A 21,014-nucleotide genomic window follows, 5' to 3' on the forward strand; every position below is an offset into this window, starting at 1 on the left:
ACAGCGTCCAATAAAAAATATGCCAATTATTGAACTATGAAACACAATACACTACAAAAGTTTAAATATTACATATATTTACGAACGCAATATATGATGTGACTGTTATTAGTGTAATTTGCATCCAATATTCAAAAAGATCACAGATGACATACTCATGGAGAGTCACTGAATACAATTTTTGTCCCCTTCTTTCAATATTCACTGAGCTATTTATTTTTTTAATCAAGAGTATACTACGTAAGTATACCGATATTAGCTAGCATAACGATATTAAAAAAAAATAATAGCTATTTTCATTAACATCTATGCACCATAAGCAAATTTAAACTAAATGTTGTTGTAAAATTTGCAACTGATATAACAATAAATTGGCAATTACCACATTGCTGTTTTATAAAATACAATGAAATCAATCTCTTCAACTCAAAAATCAACAAGTTCGCGAAATTTAGAAATTTTATTATAATCAAGATAGTGTACAATAAATCATGTCAAACTGCTGCTGTTTAGATAAGAAGGTGTATGCAGATTTACGGATTAATGATAGCCGTAGGTACCTATAAATCATGTCCGTTTTGGGATGTAATCATTTATTTTATTTTATATCATGTGTGCGTATGTCTACATAACATATACATATAAATAAATAAATATATATTATGTGTTAGTCTTTCCCTTTCTATATATAATTTATAGGTTTGAGTCAAAAATATACTTTCCCAAAACTGTAAACCACTGAAGTCAATTATTTGAATCAATAGTAGTATCTATTATACATTTTTAAGAGTGCCAGTTTATTTTAATGTGATCAAAAAATACAAAAGTATAGTGATTTTCTAAACAAATATTAAACAAAAATTGTGAACATACCTAGTTATTATTTACTTATACGTTTACTGACTATACAAATTTAAAGTAAAATTACTCCTTTTTTTGTTTTTGTGAGTTAGACTGTTGTTGTGCTCATCGCCTCGTACGGTCCCCATGGTCAGACAATTTTTCAAATATCCACAAAGCGTTGTCGTCGGTTCGATTAAATGAATCATTATACAGGAAGTAGGTTGAATAAAATGAAATCTAGTTGTTGACTGGGTTTTTGTTCTCTGCTTTCATGGTCATAAATCGTAGTCAAACCCCAAAACTCCTATAAATTGTGAATGTTCCGACGTTTGGCCTCAACATTGTTCGAAAAAAAAAACATATTTTTCTATCTGCTAGCGAAGTATTGCTGCCAAAGTATATGGCCAGAGAAGGCTGGCTGTGAAAAATGGAAAAAAAGCGTGGTCGAGTGCTATTGTGCTGTCCCAAAGCCAATCGCCAACATTGTTTACATATTAATCAATACGTCTAAATCTTTCCAGTGTATTTCACACGCACCTATCGACGGGACTGCGAGCGCCGACTTTTCCCATCAATAAGTTTAAAATACGCTTATACATAATTTATAAGTTTTAAAAAACCCAAATGTAAGCTTTCAAACTTCAGGTGTTAGTATTTGTATCGTGTAGAGCTTAATGTACAGGTGTGTTAGACGTTTTTAAATTATTTAGAGAAGAGAAAGAGCTGTGGTTAATATTTTATTTGACTGTTGTAAAAGTGGCTAGCATTGTTAAATATATAATTCTTAGATATTTTGACCAACCTTCTGATATTTAGATAAAAATTCAAGTATTAAATGCTACATTATAGTGAACTTATGGGGTTCGTTGAGTGTTATTATAAATCGGAATGCGCACAGTTATAAAAATATAAAATATAACAAATACTTATGACGATGTTCTCAAAAAAAACATTTTTTTTCAGGATATAACGATTTCTAGATGTAAGAACATTTATCGTCTTCTAACATTCATCTAACATTTCAATTACTAAAAAGTAATTTTCATTCATATATAACAAAACTAACAAGGCAAAAGAAAATCATCAATCAAATTGTTTATATTCATTAATCACAATACCGCTTACGTCACATCTGAAAACCACAGCAAGTTAAGCTCGTGTAATCAAATAAATTCTGCACCCGTGCATTTCTCAATTTCCCTCTTCTAAATATTTGTAAGAAATAAAAAAAATAAAAAAATAATGGGTAATTCTACTAATATTAACACAGGCTCAGGTTCAAATTAAATGTTTCCTGCGTCTAACATGAACTAAAACAATATTCATTAATAAAAAATAAAAATAATATTGAATATTGTAAAATGATGAAGTGCATTAAAATTTTTGTATAAATTATTATTAAGAAAGAGTAAATAGAAATATACTTATAACTTATAATTTACAATATAACTACTAAAAATCAAAATATATTAAATTTACATAAGGATCAGTAGAGGACTCAAATTTTAACATTATATTTATATTTAATTAGATGTATGTATTAAAAACTTCTTAAAAAATGGGATTTTGTTAGGTATGCAGTATTGCATATAATATGTATAATTGTAACCTTTACGCACTTAATTTAAGAATCTCGATTCCAACAGTTTTATAAGGTTTGAAATATAGGCAATAATTGTCTATATAGTCTATAGGTGAGTTATAGCGTTATTAATGGCGAAAACAATTTTCTGAAAATATAGTAATCCTTTAATTCTTTTTTTTTGAAGGAAAAATTCCTATGTGTAATATTTTTCAGTTATAATTTGGTTAGTGAGTAGCGTGCTTCCCGTTTTTTAATAAAATAACACACAATTTTTTAGAAAAATGCTAACAATATCAATAGACAACAAAAGACAGTAAAACATTAGGAAAACTAAACTATAATATTCTGTATAATCGTCTGGCTTATTATCATTATTCATTAGTATTCGTTACAGGGCAATAACATCAAATAATGTAACAATATAAGATGTCTTAAAGGAGATAAAATTGAACATTTATAGAGTATATTTGAAATTTGGCTTCTATGTGGAGCTAAAATTTCAATCTCAACTAATAATATCAACAAATTTGTATGAATAGCTATAATCTTATTTGTAATTGTTTCGTATAAGCGTGTTGCGAAACTTAAAATATTTGAAATAAAAAAATTACTATTTTTAGTAGGGTACTCTCCCCAAAAAAATTATGTTTTTATACGTACACACTATCATAAATTATTACAAAATAATTGCATGTTTTATAACTTTTTACGCATGAAATGAGATGAAAACTGCCTTGGAGTGTATCCAGTTTTGGCTTACCAACACATTGGAGAGATGGGTTTTAACTATAAGTAGTGAAATCATTAGTTTATTGCTCGCAATTGTAATAAATATGTACAAAAAGAAAATATTACCATGCCTCAGGAGAAGATAGTCGCCTCCATTATTCCAGTTTAAAACGCCACCACTACCAGCCGGTATCTCATATTTAAATTTGGAATAGTTTTGTGCATAATTTGTTTAACCGAGTGTAAGAAATTGTAATTCAGTTTATTATGACATCGTTTACACTTTTTTAACTTTACTTCCATATTCATATATACTCAGTTAATAGTTTTCTTATTATACAAGTTGAAGGTATAATTATTATTTAGTGTAGAATATAAAAAAATGTTCTTTTTTTCAAAGAGAGAGAGATAGAAAGGACGTGTCTAAATTTGAGTCATTGGATGATAAAATTATCGTTAGAGTGAATCTTAAATGTTATTAATATTATTATTAGCATACGCAATTGACCAGTTAACTTTCAATTAATATTAATTCATTAGAAAAATCTACTATTCATAAATATGTTTCAAACTAGATAAGTAACTACTACTTAACTATTACTATTTTTTATAACGTTTTTATTACTACTAAATACTATTTAAACGCTTTATGTTATATTATTAGCTATCATTGTAACAACAATATTAAGTTGTTGAAGGTTGCTTTTATTATGATATTTAGGAGTTTATAAAAAAAAATAGCGAAGTAAGTGAACGAAAGGTTGAAATATTTTATGACAAACAACTTTAAATTTAAAATAACTAAAATCGTTTACATTATAAAACATTTTTTTAAAAATAAAAACCTGACGAGACCATTATAAACACACGATAGGCTCTAGTTATGAATCAATTAAACTAATAAATATTAAATAGACTAATTTAATAGATATTAATATTATTTAATTATATTACAGATTGATTTAACTGCCAAATTGACTGATGCTAAAGAGAAGTTAGTCATCATCGATTTTTTTGCTAAATGGTGTCCTTCTTGTAATTTAATTGCCCCGTACATTGAGGTAATACTAATTAAAAATTTGATTATACTTTTGACTTTTCTTATATAAAACACTTTTCTTTTAATTTATAGGAACTGAAAAACGAATTCCCTGATGTTATTATCATTCAAGTTGATGTTGACGAATGTGAAGAAGCTGCAATGGAATACAACGTTAAATCAATGCCTACGTTTGTTTTTGTCAAATCTCAATATGAGGTGAGTTAAACTACTGTTTTTAACACCTACGTAGAAATTTCAGAAATACTATACTTATTGAATTGCAGAAGGCGCATAAAATGTTTAAAAAAATCACTATTTCATACAATAAGTTTTCCAAAGTAGTTTATTAACATACGATTTTGAAAGTCTTAAGAACAACTTAAAAGTTTTAAATTTACAGTTTATACCTAAATATGTATAATAATGTCTTTGTTGGGAATATTTGAACAAGTATGTAGGATGTTTTGCTAGCCTAAAATATATTTGATTTCCATGTATGTTTGAAATTCACATAAGATCTAACGTAAAATGTCTTAGAAATAAAGAAGAACGTTTAATAGAAGAACAAAAAACAAATTAAAATGAAGGCTGGTGTGATATTTTAATTATTAAATTATATAAAAAATTCTATACTATAACTTTTAAATAGTTTCGAGTTAAATCAAAACGTTTACGAGGATGTATAATAAACATTTTTCAATGATTTTTGTATTCAAAAATAAGGATTTAAATAAAAAGACTTTAATTCGATGATAATACCTCTCGATGGTAAGTACTCTTTGGTAGTTGTTTACACGTTGTTTTCGTCTAAAATGATGATTAATTTACATTATTTTATTTATAGGTCGATCGATTTACTGGGGTCAATAAAGAAAAGTTGAAGGAAATCTTAGTGAAGAATAAATAATATAAAAAGTGGAAAAAATAAGTTACGAAAGCGAACAACTAACCGCTGGCTTAAACATTAAAAAACATTTTTATACTAATATAAAATAAACAATTTTATAAAAATTTTTGTCAGAACTCAAAAGTTGTAATTTGGATAAACATAACAATAGTACCCTAACATTCAGCTATAAATTTAAGAAAATATAGCTGGGAGAGGGTTTACCTGAAGTTTGTTTTACACAAATTTATTTAAGACGCTGATGGTTATTTAATGGGAACGGAAAGGGCTATTTATTAAAAGCAAAATACAAGCCATAGGTTATTTTCTAGTTATATAACTTTCAAGTGGTTTTTCTAAGTTTGATAAAAATTACTTTCGCAGAAGTCACTTTTTGTCGTACCTATTGGAAAGATTTAATTTTGTTTTTAAGGAAACTTACTATTTTCTTTATGGGACTTAAAACGTAGATTTTTCATTTAGGCATTAGAAAATTAGTTAGGGTCATCAGAAAAACTATAAAAAATAAAAATATAAACCCTTATAACACAATTTTTTAACGAAAATAAAGAATAGTCTTCATTTGTATAAAATTTGGTTCATTCCGTTCCCCTTAAATCATATAGGTACATAAAAATACATTTTTTATTTTAAGGTAATCTTTTGAACACTTGACTCCAAGGTCAAAAATGTATAAAATAAATACTTATTTTTAATATTATGTTGTAATAAATAAAAAAAAGCCATAAGAGAATTACTAGGATTACTAGTAATTATATTACTAGTAATTGTCTTTTGGCCCCTACTGGTTCTGTACTTGGATATAATTTTAATGATATGGTACATTTGGTTTATTGCTTGGTCAAAGTTTTAAATTTACTACTATAAATGAACGGATAGAAATATGTACACTTACCTATTAAGGGTAATGGCGACCAATGTGAATACTGAGGACGCGACTGTCCAATATGCAATGAAATTAGATGCCATGCATAGCTCAAGGCCAAATGCCCAATCCGAGTTGAGCATATAGATAAAATTGGGTAAGCAGTTGAGTGCTGCCATGAATAAATCTGAAAGACTCAAACTGACCATGTAACAATTAGTCACCGTTCGCATTCTTCTGTGGGCTAAAAAAAAAAAAAAATAAGTGAAAGACATTTTTAGAGGCTATATTTAAAAAATAAAATGTTAAACTGATTTTTAAATGAAAACCAAAAAACTAGTATTATATCACAAATTACAAATTTAGTTGAAAAATAACTAATAAATCGTCCAAACGTTAATACTCCATAATCGTTAAAATAAGATGAAAGTAATTAATTTTATTATTTGTATTTATGTTATGCAGAACATTGGATACAAAAGCATTCAAATATTCAAGGCATATACATTTTGGTGCACCATTTTTTGTGGTATTTGGTTAGATTCAAGGTCGCCTACTAAATTCTAGTTTTTTTGTCTATGTTTTTATAATTATACACACACAAACAATAACGCATTTCTCTTTATATCATTCCCATGTCGCCACGGCTTACAGCCAATCTTGACACCTTTATTATAATATTTTAGTCAACTGAACTTTATCAGATAAATGCTAACTATTTATACAAAATATGTTTGAAAAATTGTTCTAAAAAACGCTATGAATATCTGAGTGTTCATAGTATTCTGTTTAAGTTTTAAAATATAAGATGATATCTAATTTGTCTTTCAGTGTAATGGATTTTGTCATTTATCACTTGTGTAGGTAGGGATAATATTATAACCTATTATGGTGATATGAAAATACAGCGGGTCATAAAAACTTTAAATTCTATTTTTATTGAAACACTTTACAACAATTTTATAGTATTCTGTATTAGTCATACTATAATGTAGTAAAACACGTATCGTATTATACTTCGCAAAATAAACAATCACTTTCAAAATGTTAAAAAATGATAACATACAATTACTAGTTTTGCAATTTTTACGGATTTAAATACGTTTGAACCATTAAGGGCTTAACAATAATAAAAAAGCTAAAAAAAAAATGAAATTGTAAAGTAGGTCACTCACTTTACAATTTACTACTAAGTCAATATATTTAGGCATTTTTTTATGCAAATATAGTTTGTCTTGAGTAATAATCTTAATGAAGTATAAAAAATTCCAACATAGTTGGATATAACTGTCTTCTTCTTTATCTTCGCCTTACACTACCAAATACATGGGGTCGGCCACCCTAGTCCTACACCTCCATAGAGCTCGATCTTCTACATCTCCTTCAAACATCCCAGCTTTCCTCATATCACTCTCTATTCCGTCCATCCATTTTTTCTTTGGTCTTCCTCTTCTTCTTTTTTCCTCTACATTCATCTTCATAACACTTCTCAATGCCTCTGCCTCATCTCTTCTCATAACATGACCGATCCATCTCAGCCTATTCTCTCTCATTTTCTCCGCAATTGATGCAACTCATAAACTCCACCTTATGTATTCATTTCTTAATCTATCTTCCCTAGTCACTCCACTTATCCACCTTAACATTCTCATCTCCACTACACTCATTTTCTGTTCTGTTTACTTATCTACTGCCCAACACTCCGACCCATATAACATTGCTAGCCTTACTACCGACCTATAAAATTTACATTTCAATCTTATAGGCACCCTCCTGTCACACAAAAGTCAAAACACCTGACGCTCTCCTCCAATTCATCAGTTGGATATAACTGTATATAAATATATATATCGATGGCATTATGTATGGAAACATTAAAATAGCAAAGTTTACACATTACACTTAACCTTTGCAAAACTGCTATTCTCGCAGATACTAAAGATACATGTGTTGCCCCTCGTCGAAGGGACAGTATGTTTATTTGTGTATTTCGGTGTATTGTTCAATAGAAAAGAACACTGAGAATATGTGGTAAAATGCAAAAGACAAATTAAAGTAACAAATTAAAACTACTTGCTAGCTATTACACTTTACAATTATAGTAATACAGAAACAGTCGATACGAATATATTTTAATAACAATACACTGTAATATTTGTATTTGAATGTTAGAAAAAAAGTTGAACCGTTTTTTATTTAACTTTATGAATTAAAAATAGCCATATAATATATGAGGTAATAAACATTTTAAACTTGTGTGGGAAACAGTAAAAAAAAAATATCTATTTTTCAATAATAGTTGCGATTGTTGATTGGGCTAAGTAATACATATATTACCTACCCTTTTCTCTATCACAGTCAATATCTGAATAATCCTAAATTTCACATTATAAGTTGAATGGTTATTTAACATGATGAAGGTTAAGCAAAGAAGAAATTTTAAAAGTAAAAATACAAAAAATGGACGCAGTAGTATCTCATTCGCGTCTACCTAATCAAACAAAAGAAAGTTCCATCTGCCAAATACGAAATGAACAAAACTAAATTAAGCTTATAGAAATTACAACCTCCCTTGACTTATCTTCAACCATTCATTTAATATAAAGAAACACTCGGAGGGAGAAACAATCATCTCGTCTACAGCTTCTTTAAGCACGTTGAGAAATTAGTATACAAAATAAAATGCAAATAACTTTTCATCAAACATTGTGAATAATTACACATAATATGCTATTTGAATATAAACTATTGATCTAGTAGTTGTAGCATTATAATTTATGATACAGAAAAAAAGTTTGGAAATGTTTCAATCACTTCCAAACACTTTCAAACGAATCCTTGGGGCTTGAAAATTATTCAAAATCAGCATAGTAGCTTGGATGTTCATAGATTCGTACAATGGTAAAGAAATTGTGCTTGGGTTATAACATGTTGATTATAAAACAAATGAGTTGACTTCTGATCCGGCCTATACAAATTGCATATGATTTTTGATCGTTAGAAGTTTTTTTAAGAAAGAAAATCGATCCAGCAGAAAAAAGTTATCATGTTTCCATGCATACATAAAAACCATATCAGTTATTACTTCCACAGCTTTAAAATGAAGCCAAAGTAAGATTATTATAATGTAGCTTTGGAATTGTTATAAATTACGTTTTACTAAAATAATTTATTTTATTTTCAATATAATATAAATATTTTTATTATTTCTGTAATGAACATACATAACTTTATATTTACTATGGTAATTTCAGTGTAATCTTTGCCAGTTTTCATCGTTGGCAGTATCTTGTATCTAAACACATTGCGATCGTTAATATTTTTTCTATTATAGTGTATATTAAATGTGTTGATTTCAAATATTTGTGGAAAAATAATTTGATTTTTAAGAAATATCTCGATTCCTGTAGTTTTGAAGGAAGTCACTAACTACAGCAGAAAATACTCGTGGCGGTTTGTTTTTAGTAATATTCATTGGTGTATCAAGTTTTCTTCTTTAGCTTTCTCAAGTATTGCTTAATTTTAGTCACTAGTGTGCAGCTACGCCAGTTTTTCAGAATATTTGCACCATAGTCTGGGATTAACAGAGGATCGGTAAAATCTATAAACTATACCAAATCTATAAATTATACCAAAAGAATATATACATATTCTATTGTGGTATTACAATTTCTATAAGTGGTATTACAATACAACAATTGTATAATCCGTAGAATGGCCAATCTATTTTACTTTTAAATAAATTCTTTCAGGAGTTTCCAGGGAATATTTAGCAACAAACCATGACTTGTAGCGTATACAAATTGCAAAACCATTAAAATAATTTTTTTTGTTTAGTTTCAAAATATACTTTTTTCATTTCAAGTTGATTAATAACGAGCTGAACGACATTAAATGCCCCTTTCGTTTATATGATCAACAACATTAAAAGTTATAAATAACTTATAATAATAATAACATTATTATGTACCTATTCTGACTGTTTTCCTTGTTAGTAATATATATTATTTTCTTGGTCTTTTTTTTTCTAATTCGGACTAGTTACAGACATTTTTAGCTGAGGATTTGTTAACACGGTTTTTTTATTTTTTGTTTAACTCTATAATAATTGCTTACGGTAGTTAAAAGCAACAAAGTTTTGTTACGCTATATGAAACTTGTTTTCCCTATTTAAAATGTTTTTTTTTTCGACCATGACTTTTTACATTACAATTAATTAGACTTTACTACTTCTAATACGCTGCACATAGAGCACAAAGAAAAATAGTTTTTATGTATTTGTTACTTTTTCTGTATTATTTTAGATTGATTGTATGATACAAAACATAAAACGTATTAATTAATATTTTTTTGATACCGAACGTAAGAAAATGTAAAGATTTAGTTTTTATATAAAACTGGTGTATTTTTAAAGATTGTACTGTATTAATACCATTATTGTTAGCTTCGATATGGAGCTGAGAAGGTATCGTATACTATCTATTGTTTCACATCAAAATTGTTTTTTGAGAGCGATTTCGTTACTCCTGGTTCTAATATTAATTAATAAAGACTGACCTCCCCGATTCTACTATGCCCCGACCTGACTATGCTATTACCCCACTATGCTCGCTTTTTTATTTCTATGTTAGCTTAAAATTTAATTTTAATTATTTCTTAACTGAAATTCAGATTATTCTTAAATAAAAAAATTATTTTTGCTGTACACAGGATATTTGATGTCTTGACAGTGGAGTGCAAGAAGTTTAGCGCTACGATAATATCACAATATTTTTTTTCTTATGAATTAAATAACGATTTTTTTATATTAAGCTTAGAGTAATATCGCTAAGATCTAGAGTCTTGATAATTAATTCTTCACGGCTCTGTTAAGTAAGTTTAATTAATATTATGAATAAAGTAAAAAACGGTGAAACTTTGTAATAAAACAATTTGTTAATAAAAATAATTATTAAGTACATAATTCAATACATATTTAAGCCATATAATTGTTGAACTGTAATATTTTCCAATGAAGGCTAATAAAAAAAAATCAATACTGTATCGTAATCAATAATATTTTTCTTGCTATCAATTACTTTAAAGTTATTGGTATTAATTAATCTTTCCACGACCCACATGTACTGATTGTTGATCAATCAAATGTGATCTTTTCGTTAAAGTTGAGTTATAATATTTTGTTTTCTCTAAAATGTCAAATGGATGTAATAGAACTTACTGTACGGTGTTTTTGTATTTATTGTTTTTGTCTATATATGTACAGTTTGATCGTGTAGATATGTTTCTAGGCTTCTATACTTTAGTGAAATCTTATTTATCGGCCACGTAAAAGATAGAAAATTAACCGTTTGGAAATATAACGGAAGAAATCTATAATCCTGTAAGTCGGTTTTTGGTGTTATGTGGGGTTTTCGGTTAGCCATTAATCGCACGTCATGAATTAAATCAAACTAGAGTGCAATATGTTGGCAGAAGAAGATAGGTTTATATCTTATTCGGAAACTAGAACATTATCAGTAATGAGAAAAGTTTTGACAATAATGGTAGCGCTAGTATAGTGGGTACAGATGCGAATTATTGAACGTTACTAATAGGCACAAGGCACACGTGCGAAGACCATGTGATGAATTGCATTACACACAATAATTGTTATAACTATAATTATAATTTTATTGGACATCTACTGTTATAAATTATAGCTATCGAGATATATATATATATATATTTTTATTAATTGCTTTTGTAATTACACATTATTGCACCATCGAGATATTATAATTGTACAAAATTATAAAAGGTTTAAAACAATGAGTTAACCATTAATGTATTATGTATTTATTTTCAAAATACATAAATTAGAGAAACTTTGGCCGCTAAAGATTTTCGTTGTTAAGGTTTTAAGTTACAAAGACATGTAATTTGATACGCATACCACAAAAACCATCTGTGTGTGTGTGCTAATTAAAGGAATAGGATTGTTAACTGATCGCATAGTAAAGTAAATGTAATTACGTTACTTAAAGCATCATCACGAATACCATTATGATTGTAATTAGATGAAATATATTTCTAATTATTAATACAAATCAATAAACATAAAGTACAATCTTCTTTAAAATTTGTTATAGATATTTTATTTTCCATCGTAAAGGAAATAGCAAAATGCATATTGAATTAAATTTCACACCGTCTGATGTTAGTCTGTAAGTTGTAACTGTATGTTAAAATTAATATACAGTATTTAACCTACACATTTATCTTTATAATCACTACTTATGGCCACACAAATACAAAGTCCTTCAATCCTAAAGTTTAATTTTTTTAACATAACAAACTTAATATAAATATCAAGATGTGGTCAACAACCATGATATCAAATAAGAACAATTTCATTTTTTCAGTAAAATATTTTCAAAATAATTGTTCTTATGGTATATGTATTATGTTTTATAAAAAAATTATGTGGATGGAGTCCACCTCGGTCTTCAGTTAGATGAGGTGATGAAGAGTCTTGGAATATTTTAGGGTAGATGCTGTTCCTGCTAGGGTTCTCTAATTTATTTTCTAGAATGTGGCCATTCGGGGATGTGATCCACTCGCCTTACTACACTGTCAAACAGGGCCTTTGTCAAAAAGAACGCGTTATTAGCGCGCGTGAAAACATTATTAATGTTGCATTATGTAACGTTGCGTTGTATTTTACGGCTAAGTGCAAACCGTATAACGGTCAGACGCAGCGCGTTGGTGGGTTTAACGCAGCATTCGAACGCGACATTGAAAACAAACACAAATTTCACATTTCCCGCGCGACAAAAACACGTGGTACAGTTTTTTAATTTTTAATTTCAGTAAATTTGTATTTGTATTTCTGTACATCTCTAAGATGACAGAATTATTAATAGAATGTGTAAAAAAATATCCATGTCTGTATGATACCAGCCACAAGAACTATAAAAATATTGGTATAAAATATGAGTTATGGAAGAAAATCAGCAGTTCTTCGTCTGAACTGCTGGGCATACTTTTTTACTTCTTTTGTGGGCAAACACTGTAAAATACTTTAACACCGTATACAACGTACGTATACCGTAACACAGCGTAAGTACGTGGTGGTCATGTTTCTGTATGACGTTTAAAAACGCAACGGTAATAACGCGTTCTGTTTGACAAAGCCTTAACTACTGCCGCTAACGACCCGTACAGGCTAGTCGTCAGCAGCATATCGCAACGGCTCTGGTTGTTGACCGCGTGCAAATAGAACTTGTCAAGCCGTTTTTCGTCGTACTCAATGTTCCCGTTTTTGCTTACGTCCGGCACGAACATGCTGACTACCGTCGGCCAGGCGCATCACGTTGGTCTTGTGCAGCACGGTCACATTCTCGTGTAACCTCGAATGGGTGTTTTGTTTAAACGAGTTTTCCAAGTTAGTTTTTCGTCCAAACGAACGCCGAGGTATTTCAGTTATCTTTGCTGTTCCAATTGAATCTTACCATTTCCAATTTGATTTCTTATGGGACTGCTGTACTTTTCAGAGTGAAGATCTACGCAGGTGCAGACATGTGGGAGAGGAAGCTACGCCCACCAGATTCCCCATTTAATTTTTCGATTATATAATTTCTTTAATTTGGTTTAAAATAAAAACGATTCTTTTTTTTATATGTTATGTGTTCACCTAAAATTGCACTCTAAAAAAACCTTCGAAACCCTCGGGGAAGTGAGGAATTTCGGGTCCAAAGAGGAGCTACTCGAGCAAATTGATCTACAGGAAAAAAGTTATTGTGACTTCAGACACACAAAAAAAAGTAAAAACACATCTTTTTAAAACTAATACCTTCTCAACTAACGCATTGAAGCTAAGAACTATAAATCATTGTTAGACATAATGAAATTTAGGTTGGTGTATAAGAATGCTACTGAACAAATATAATACTGTATAAAGCATATAGGTTAGATATAAAATTATATATATTTTTTTTATATTATGATAAGTTATCAACTAAATAAATACTAAATAGAAGTATAACCAGAACGGAAATTTAATTAAAACAATATTATAGCGACATGGACGTAAGTTGTCACTCGATTATGCCTGAATTAAGCTGTGTTCGTCGCTACATGCTCCCAGATGAGTGACCACCCGAGATTTTTAGCGGTGACCCATGGCATATTCCTACCACACGTGTTCTCCATAATTACACAGTAGACAAACCCAGCCAATAAAGAAAAACTGCATTATGTCTATAGCCGGTGACTTTTTTAATATATTATCAGTCAGTATTCAACGAAATGACGACCGACAATCAAGATAGTGGCGAAATAAAAACACCTACGAGGTTTCAAGTCATTTGACATTAACTTCAATTTAAAAAGTAATTTCGTTTTTAATTTCCGTTAAATTTATACTTTCATTGAATCGCGTTTTGCGACATTGGAACGTTTAATAGATAACATGTAATGTTAATAGATTTATAATATTTCAATGTTCTCAAATATTGCCTTTTAAGATAAAATGTTAAAAATGGTTTAAAATAAAACAAATTAGTTAGTATAATTTTTTTGTTTGAACTTTAACGAATACAGAAATAATATAAAAGGAAATGACAATATAAAACAAAATTGTTCTTTTCGACTGTATTCAATTTTTATGTATCTAAAATTATGAATGTAATTCAATTTTTAGTTAAAAAAGCAAGTAGAGTACTTGTTGGGTGCATACATGAGGTAGAACATTGTTCTACCTCCTCTCTTAAATTAAATTCGGTGCTATAAGAGAATTATTAATCATGTCAATGACGTTTATCTATCGACAGAATTCTAGCCACATTGTTTATATCTCATTTATTCGTAAATTTTAGACAATTTTCAAGTATATCTAATAAGATTGATGTTAGCTATTTGTACTATTAGTAATCGAGTTAGCGAAATGGTGTGAAAATTGCAAAATTTACTTGTACTGGCAACGCATAATATCAATAAACGAAGGATTGGTTTTTTTTACATGAATAATTTATAGATTTTTTTTAATATCATCTGGGACGTAGGTAGTTAGTTATACCTAGTTTATGTAACCAAATAACAAAAGCGTTATAACTTACATATGTGCTATAACATCTGTGCCAATTCTTACTAAAGTTTAGGAATTTACATTTTACGTATAATTGTCGCGTAGAGCGAATCAGTCATGACTGATCACAGAATAATATATTATAGTTGAATGATGTTAACATGCATGTACAAACGATTGTGTCTATATGCTATGTGTAATGGCAATGCCTTGAAGTATGAAATTAATCCAGTTCGAATTTGTGATATTTGAATTCTTTGATCATCGTATCATACTGTATGCTGTGACCTGTGCGGAAATCAGCAGACTCTCACAAGCTCTGATTATTTAGAGACAAGGGGCGTTTCTAATGGAAAACAAATTCTCCCGAAATATCATACAAGATTGTATGAACGCTTGATTGTATTGTACGTTTGAATATTATTATAATTTTTACATAAATGTATAAAACAAAAGTAACAAAAAAAATTGGTTGTACAAAAATAAATTTATGTTTTTGAGAATTAGTGTTTTCCAAGAATATTTTTGGGTAAAACAATGAACTAAACATATTTGTAAGTAAATAATTATCGTTGGACCATTCACATGTAAAGATAATTAGCGTGTTATAATTAATATTATTTGTAATCATAATATGGTTTTTACCTATTAATCTTTTAAAATCATATTGTTGTGAAGTGAAACTGATTAACTCGTAGGTAGTATGTTTACAGTTAGCTAAAACTTCAAAATATCTTCAAAGCGCCGATTGGGTTTATTTATTAAAATGTTTACCGTGGTTACAATCTACTTGATTTTGACGGACGTGACGCATAAAGTTGATATATTATCTTGTTGATAGCCGTATGATCCGACTATTGATCTCAAAAAGTGAGTTTTAAACTTTACTCGCGTATAATAGTATTGAATTACATTGTCTCCCTAGTATAATTAATATATGTCTCATTATAACAATGTCACACTGAAAATATAATTTGACCGAGGTTGTGTGTGGTAAAAATATTCTGGTAGTTTTGTAAAACTACATTATAATACGAGTAACATTATTAACTTTCAATAATTTAACAATGACATTCTACACCAAGGAGTACATAATGAAGGATCTGTGTATTGATTATGAATATACGATATTTTCTTATCGCGTATGGCTTTAGTATTGAGTACCTGTATAGTGTATAATATTAAATAAAACTTATTACTTTGGTAATGCATATTTAATGAACGACAACGGAAGTTAATCTTATAAGTTTATATACCCTACATTATGTTTATTCTATAAAGTATATATGATAATAATATACAGGATGATCAGAATTTCATGTAACGCCCGATTTTTAGATAATATACTAACATTTTGGAGTTTTGTATTTTTTTCAGTCAGAAGTTAGTACTGTTTAGGTTTAATCTACCAGTTCCTAAAGACCACTGAAAGGAAACGTTTTAGTTTTAACAATAAAGATTGAATAAGTATGAAATGTGTTTTTCTCGTTTTTTACCAAATATTTTTATGGTAGCACCACTTGAAATTATTATATTTTCTACTTGGCTGAGATTACTTTGTACACAGGAATCGAGATGACGGATGTTATGATTACAGTTTATTTTTAAAATAATATCTTTTCCGCACCACTTGTTTAACGTCTGAATATATCAATGTTTCGTTTTCAATTTAATAGTATATGCTATACTACAGTACTATAAGATGTGGTCCATCTGTTGGCTAAATGATTTTCTGATGACAACGTTTTTTTATAATAATATATTTGTTAAAAAAAATTAATTTGTACTAATGTATTATACTCTTATGTATTAAATATAATATTTTACTGTGGCTATAGATAATATCTATATTTGTAAAGGAAGATTCAAAGATTATCTAAACAAATGCAGAAAATGTTCAAAAACATAATGATAGTAATTAATTAATAAGAGCGAATTATTAGCAAAATCTTATTTGGAAATAATTAAATATTGTTTTCAACTTACTTTTTTAGTTATCATAAAACATTAAACGATCGAACTTGAATTGAATTTGTTTAAACAATTATAAAAGTTTGTCCGATTTAATTAATGGAATTGTATGTTTTGTTTAAATTTAGGAAGTTTATAAGATTGTTTTTTTTAGACAAGTTAATTCAGTTTTATTTTATTTTATTATTTTTAAATGTGGGTCACGTAATTAAATTAATCGGATTTATTTTATTAAAAAATAGTTGTCCAAGTTGTTAGCGGGCGATTCGAATTAATTAAATAATTATACAACTTGGAAATGTCGTCTACCACGAATGACAATTGGCATCTCAATTTAGTTGCATTAATTCATGACGGAAACTAGAAATAATTATATTTAATTCTACATTACGGGTTGTAATTTATTTCCTGGTGTTAATTCGTTTTTATGCCACAATATAAACATATTATTTAGTTTACCATAAAGTCTATATTTGTATATGTGCAATTCATAAATCGATTGTTATAACTTTAAAAACTTGTGCGTAAAAAACAATAAATTGAATCAATGACTGCAGAAACGATACGAATAACAGCTACATGGTGATCCATCTGATGTAAGACATCAATCTGTTCGTTTGACTTTGCAAATATATTACATTTAAACATATTAACGTTGACAGTGTTATCGACAGGATCAATATTATTATTTAATGGGAAACTGTTGTGCTACTGTTGTAAAAACCGAACGAGTATTGATCTTAAATTCAAATATTTACTATGCAAACAAAGAGATTGGTGAAAATAAAAAATTCAAACACTGGCAAATTAAAAAAATTGTTGTTTACATATTTATCGAATTAAAAACATGTTCTCATTTAAAAAAACGAAATCCATACTTATTACATACACATAAACGACGAAAGTTAACATTTTCTATGTAATTAAAAATATAGTTTTATAATAATTTTCAAAATGTTTATATTTTTCAAGAAAATGAGTTTTACATCAGATGGACCACCCTGTATTTTTTATGAATCCGCTACATAAGTGCAATTTTGGCTGTGAACATTTAAATTCTTTTTAATTTGAAGGTTTTTTAATGTGCGCAATGAAAATCGTTTTTGTGGACTGTGGTTCGCAACAAGATGTAAAAAAATAATTTGACGCAAATGTTTTCAACGAAATATATTCCGAAATCATAAAATATACACTTTTATTATATAAACACGTGTACTTAATCTTATGTTTGTAACATAATATGTGATGATTGCAGTGTTTTGTTAAAAATCAACAACCGATGACGCACGTTGACCGGGAAATAAAATTAAGGAAACGACATCAATCGATTTTATAATACAGTTCTTCGAATGAGTTACTGAAGTTAAGCCATTTTTCGAGGTCTTGTCATAACCCCCCCCCCCCCCCATTCTATGACTGAAACAACCTTTAGTTCCGTACAAAGGTTCAACTAAAGTACCTAACTGAAAAAATTAGGTAAATTTAAATGATATTTTTAAAAATAAAAAAAGCTTAAATATTTGAGATTGTTAAATTGTATAGGACAATAACATAAATAAATGTTCGAATAAAATAGAAAACTGTTAATTAATGTTTCCATAAATCGCTTTTATATTTTTTTCCATTGCATTTATAAATGCCATCATATTTTATCAAATAGAGAAATGTATTATATTATTTATTAAGAATCGGAGTATTCTCTTAAAGTAGCAATTCTGTAAGTTTCTATTATTGTATTTTTATTTAGTACAACTCTTTCTCTAGTTGTAATTTATACTTTACGACAAAAGCCCTCTAGCAGAAGGCTTCCGTTTTGTTCCGTGTTTTAATGGATAAGTACAAAAAACAAAAGCATAGTGTTGCAGAGAATTGCAATGAAACGGACAAAGACGTCAGCCGTATAAAATAAGCTCCTTTGCGGTTCCTCTGCATAATATATTTTTAGTAAAAAAGATAGTACAGTTTGCCGCAGTAACCTTTTCATACCATTTTTATTAATATTTGATCACTGATTACTATAATTATTTTATAACGATGTTTAACGTATTCCGTCCAAAAATTCATATTTAAATCTAAAACTAAAAAAAAATTAAATCCTGAAAATAATGCAGTGTTACTAACCTTCTGAACCCTGCATGCTAAGTTAACTAAAATTTAATGACGGATAAATTTGTTTTTGAAACAGAATAGTATATTATACTCGGGATATTTGTGAGTATGTATTCATTTAGTGATGACATATAGTGGATCCCTTAAATTATTAAAAAAAAAATAATAATAATGATACTTGGATATTATATGTCCTTTTTTATACAAAATAACAGATTTTGGCCATTCTGGCAAGAAAAGGAAATGAACGCCATGGTGAAACATATTTGTAGAATTGTTTGAATATTTATGGATTTCTTTCATTGTAACAGAAAAGCAATAACCTAAAAGTAAACCAATTCCGCGTCATACACACCACCTCTATATAATTTCAAAAAGTAAATAAGTGTACCCATATTAAAAAAAAAAAAGACTACATAATAAAACTGCAAAAACTAACTCCTTCGAACAGCGTTTTCATGCTAAAAAGTTTTAACAGTGAAAAACAAATTCAAAATTAAACGTCTTTTGACTTAAGTAATTACCTGAATTAAAATGTTAGCTAATAAATTGGCATTATTTAAAAATCTTTGGTGTAACAGTAATCTGAAATAGCTAATTAAAATGTTTAAAATTATTCAACGGTTTCCTATAAATGTTCAACCTCTTTGTTAAAGAGAAAAAATCCGATTAATTAAAATGATGAAACAAAAAGCGTTGTGTTATTTAATGGAAATTGTATGGTTTTAATCGTTGTTACGGAAGAACTTATACAACAAATACATAACTATTTTATTCATTTTAATTAATAATAAAAAATACCTGTATTTATTATTTTACTTATATACATTGTTAAATATTGTTTATTTTATTAATTACCTGCATAACTAATAATCATAACTAAAATTTACATACGTTAAAAAAAAGTGATCTATTCAAATCCTTGAAGTTATTGGACTAAAATAATGGCATGATGATAAAAGCCTACAGAAAGGACCAAAATTCTTACACAACTTAAAGCCCACGCTTGGTACAAACACGATATTAGTGTAGGAAGTTTGTGCAGGTAATACGATTAAATCAGATTTTGTCTTTAAATTTTAACTATTTTTATCCTAACCTTAACGACAAAGATACATGCAATGACAATCTATTAATAATGTTACTTCATAAACTAGTTATAGTAAGGTGGAAGTAATTGTATGAAGCCAGTACAATGAGTCGGGACGAATAACATAATAAAATTACATACTATATGATGCATTCAAATTCGCGATCTACCGATGTGACATCTTCTTATTAGGCATCTCATCGACGAATTTGAATTTGTTTTGGCACAAAAGGGAAATATCTCTTATTATGTGTAGCATGTTTAATTTTACGAAAAACAAACCATAAGCTTATGTTGTAAATGAATAATAAAGCGTTTTGGTGACTGTCACTAAAATAAGCGTTTCATAATTTTACTACCAAAAGTAACACGTTTTGACAACTAAAAACAATACGTTTTTCAGTTCATCGACGAAAGCCAATTCTAAAATGTGTTGATTTTCGGGGTTAGTTGAGATACGTGTTGTTTTTCGCCGGAACATGCCTAAAGTGTTTTTGTATTTTCGACGGAAAACGTCGAAACGTGTTTAATTTTGCGGCGAATACTAAAAGTTAATACATTATAATATTTGTAAGTAATTTTTAAATATCTCGTTATTGTTGGCATACTAAAACATGTTTATTTTTGTTAGGAAAATGAAACATGCCAGTTTTCGTAAGGAACGTCAATTTATTTATAATGTTGTTTTATTAAATTAAAAAAAAAATTCACTTTTCCCCAATTTGTTTAACTAATTTAGCAGATTACATATTTTTGATTTGAGTACATATAATGTATGATGTTCATCAAAATATTAACGCGAAACAGAG

At 28.4% G+C, this 21,014-nt stretch overlaps 1 protein-coding gene across 4 annotated transcripts in view; it reads right to left on the minus strand.

Annotated features, from left to right (window-relative positions):
* LOC126838121 (tachykinin-like peptides receptor 86C) overlaps positions 1-21,014 on the minus strand; it is an 85,894-nt gene that overhangs the window by 23,332 nt on the left and 41,548 nt on the right. For all 4 annotated transcript variants that reach the window (XM_050572267.1, XM_050572266.1, XM_050572268.1 and 1 more), the window contains exon 3: positions 6,002-6,215. In XM_050572267.1, the coding sequence (XP_050428224.1) occupies positions 6,002-6,215 (214 nt within the window). The remainder of the gene's footprint in view (positions 1-6,001; positions 6,216-21,014) is intronic.

Source organism: Adelges cooleyi, unplaced genomic scaffold, assembly GCF_023614345.1.
Source record: "Adelges cooleyi isolate 19-005CV unplaced genomic scaffold, UGA_ACOO_1.1 ACOO_flye_CR_arks_rails_tigmint_CR_PRNA_30, whole genome shotgun sequence".
NCBI classification, from domain to species: domain Eukaryota; kingdom Metazoa; phylum Arthropoda; class Insecta; order Hemiptera; family Adelgidae; genus Adelges; species Adelges cooleyi.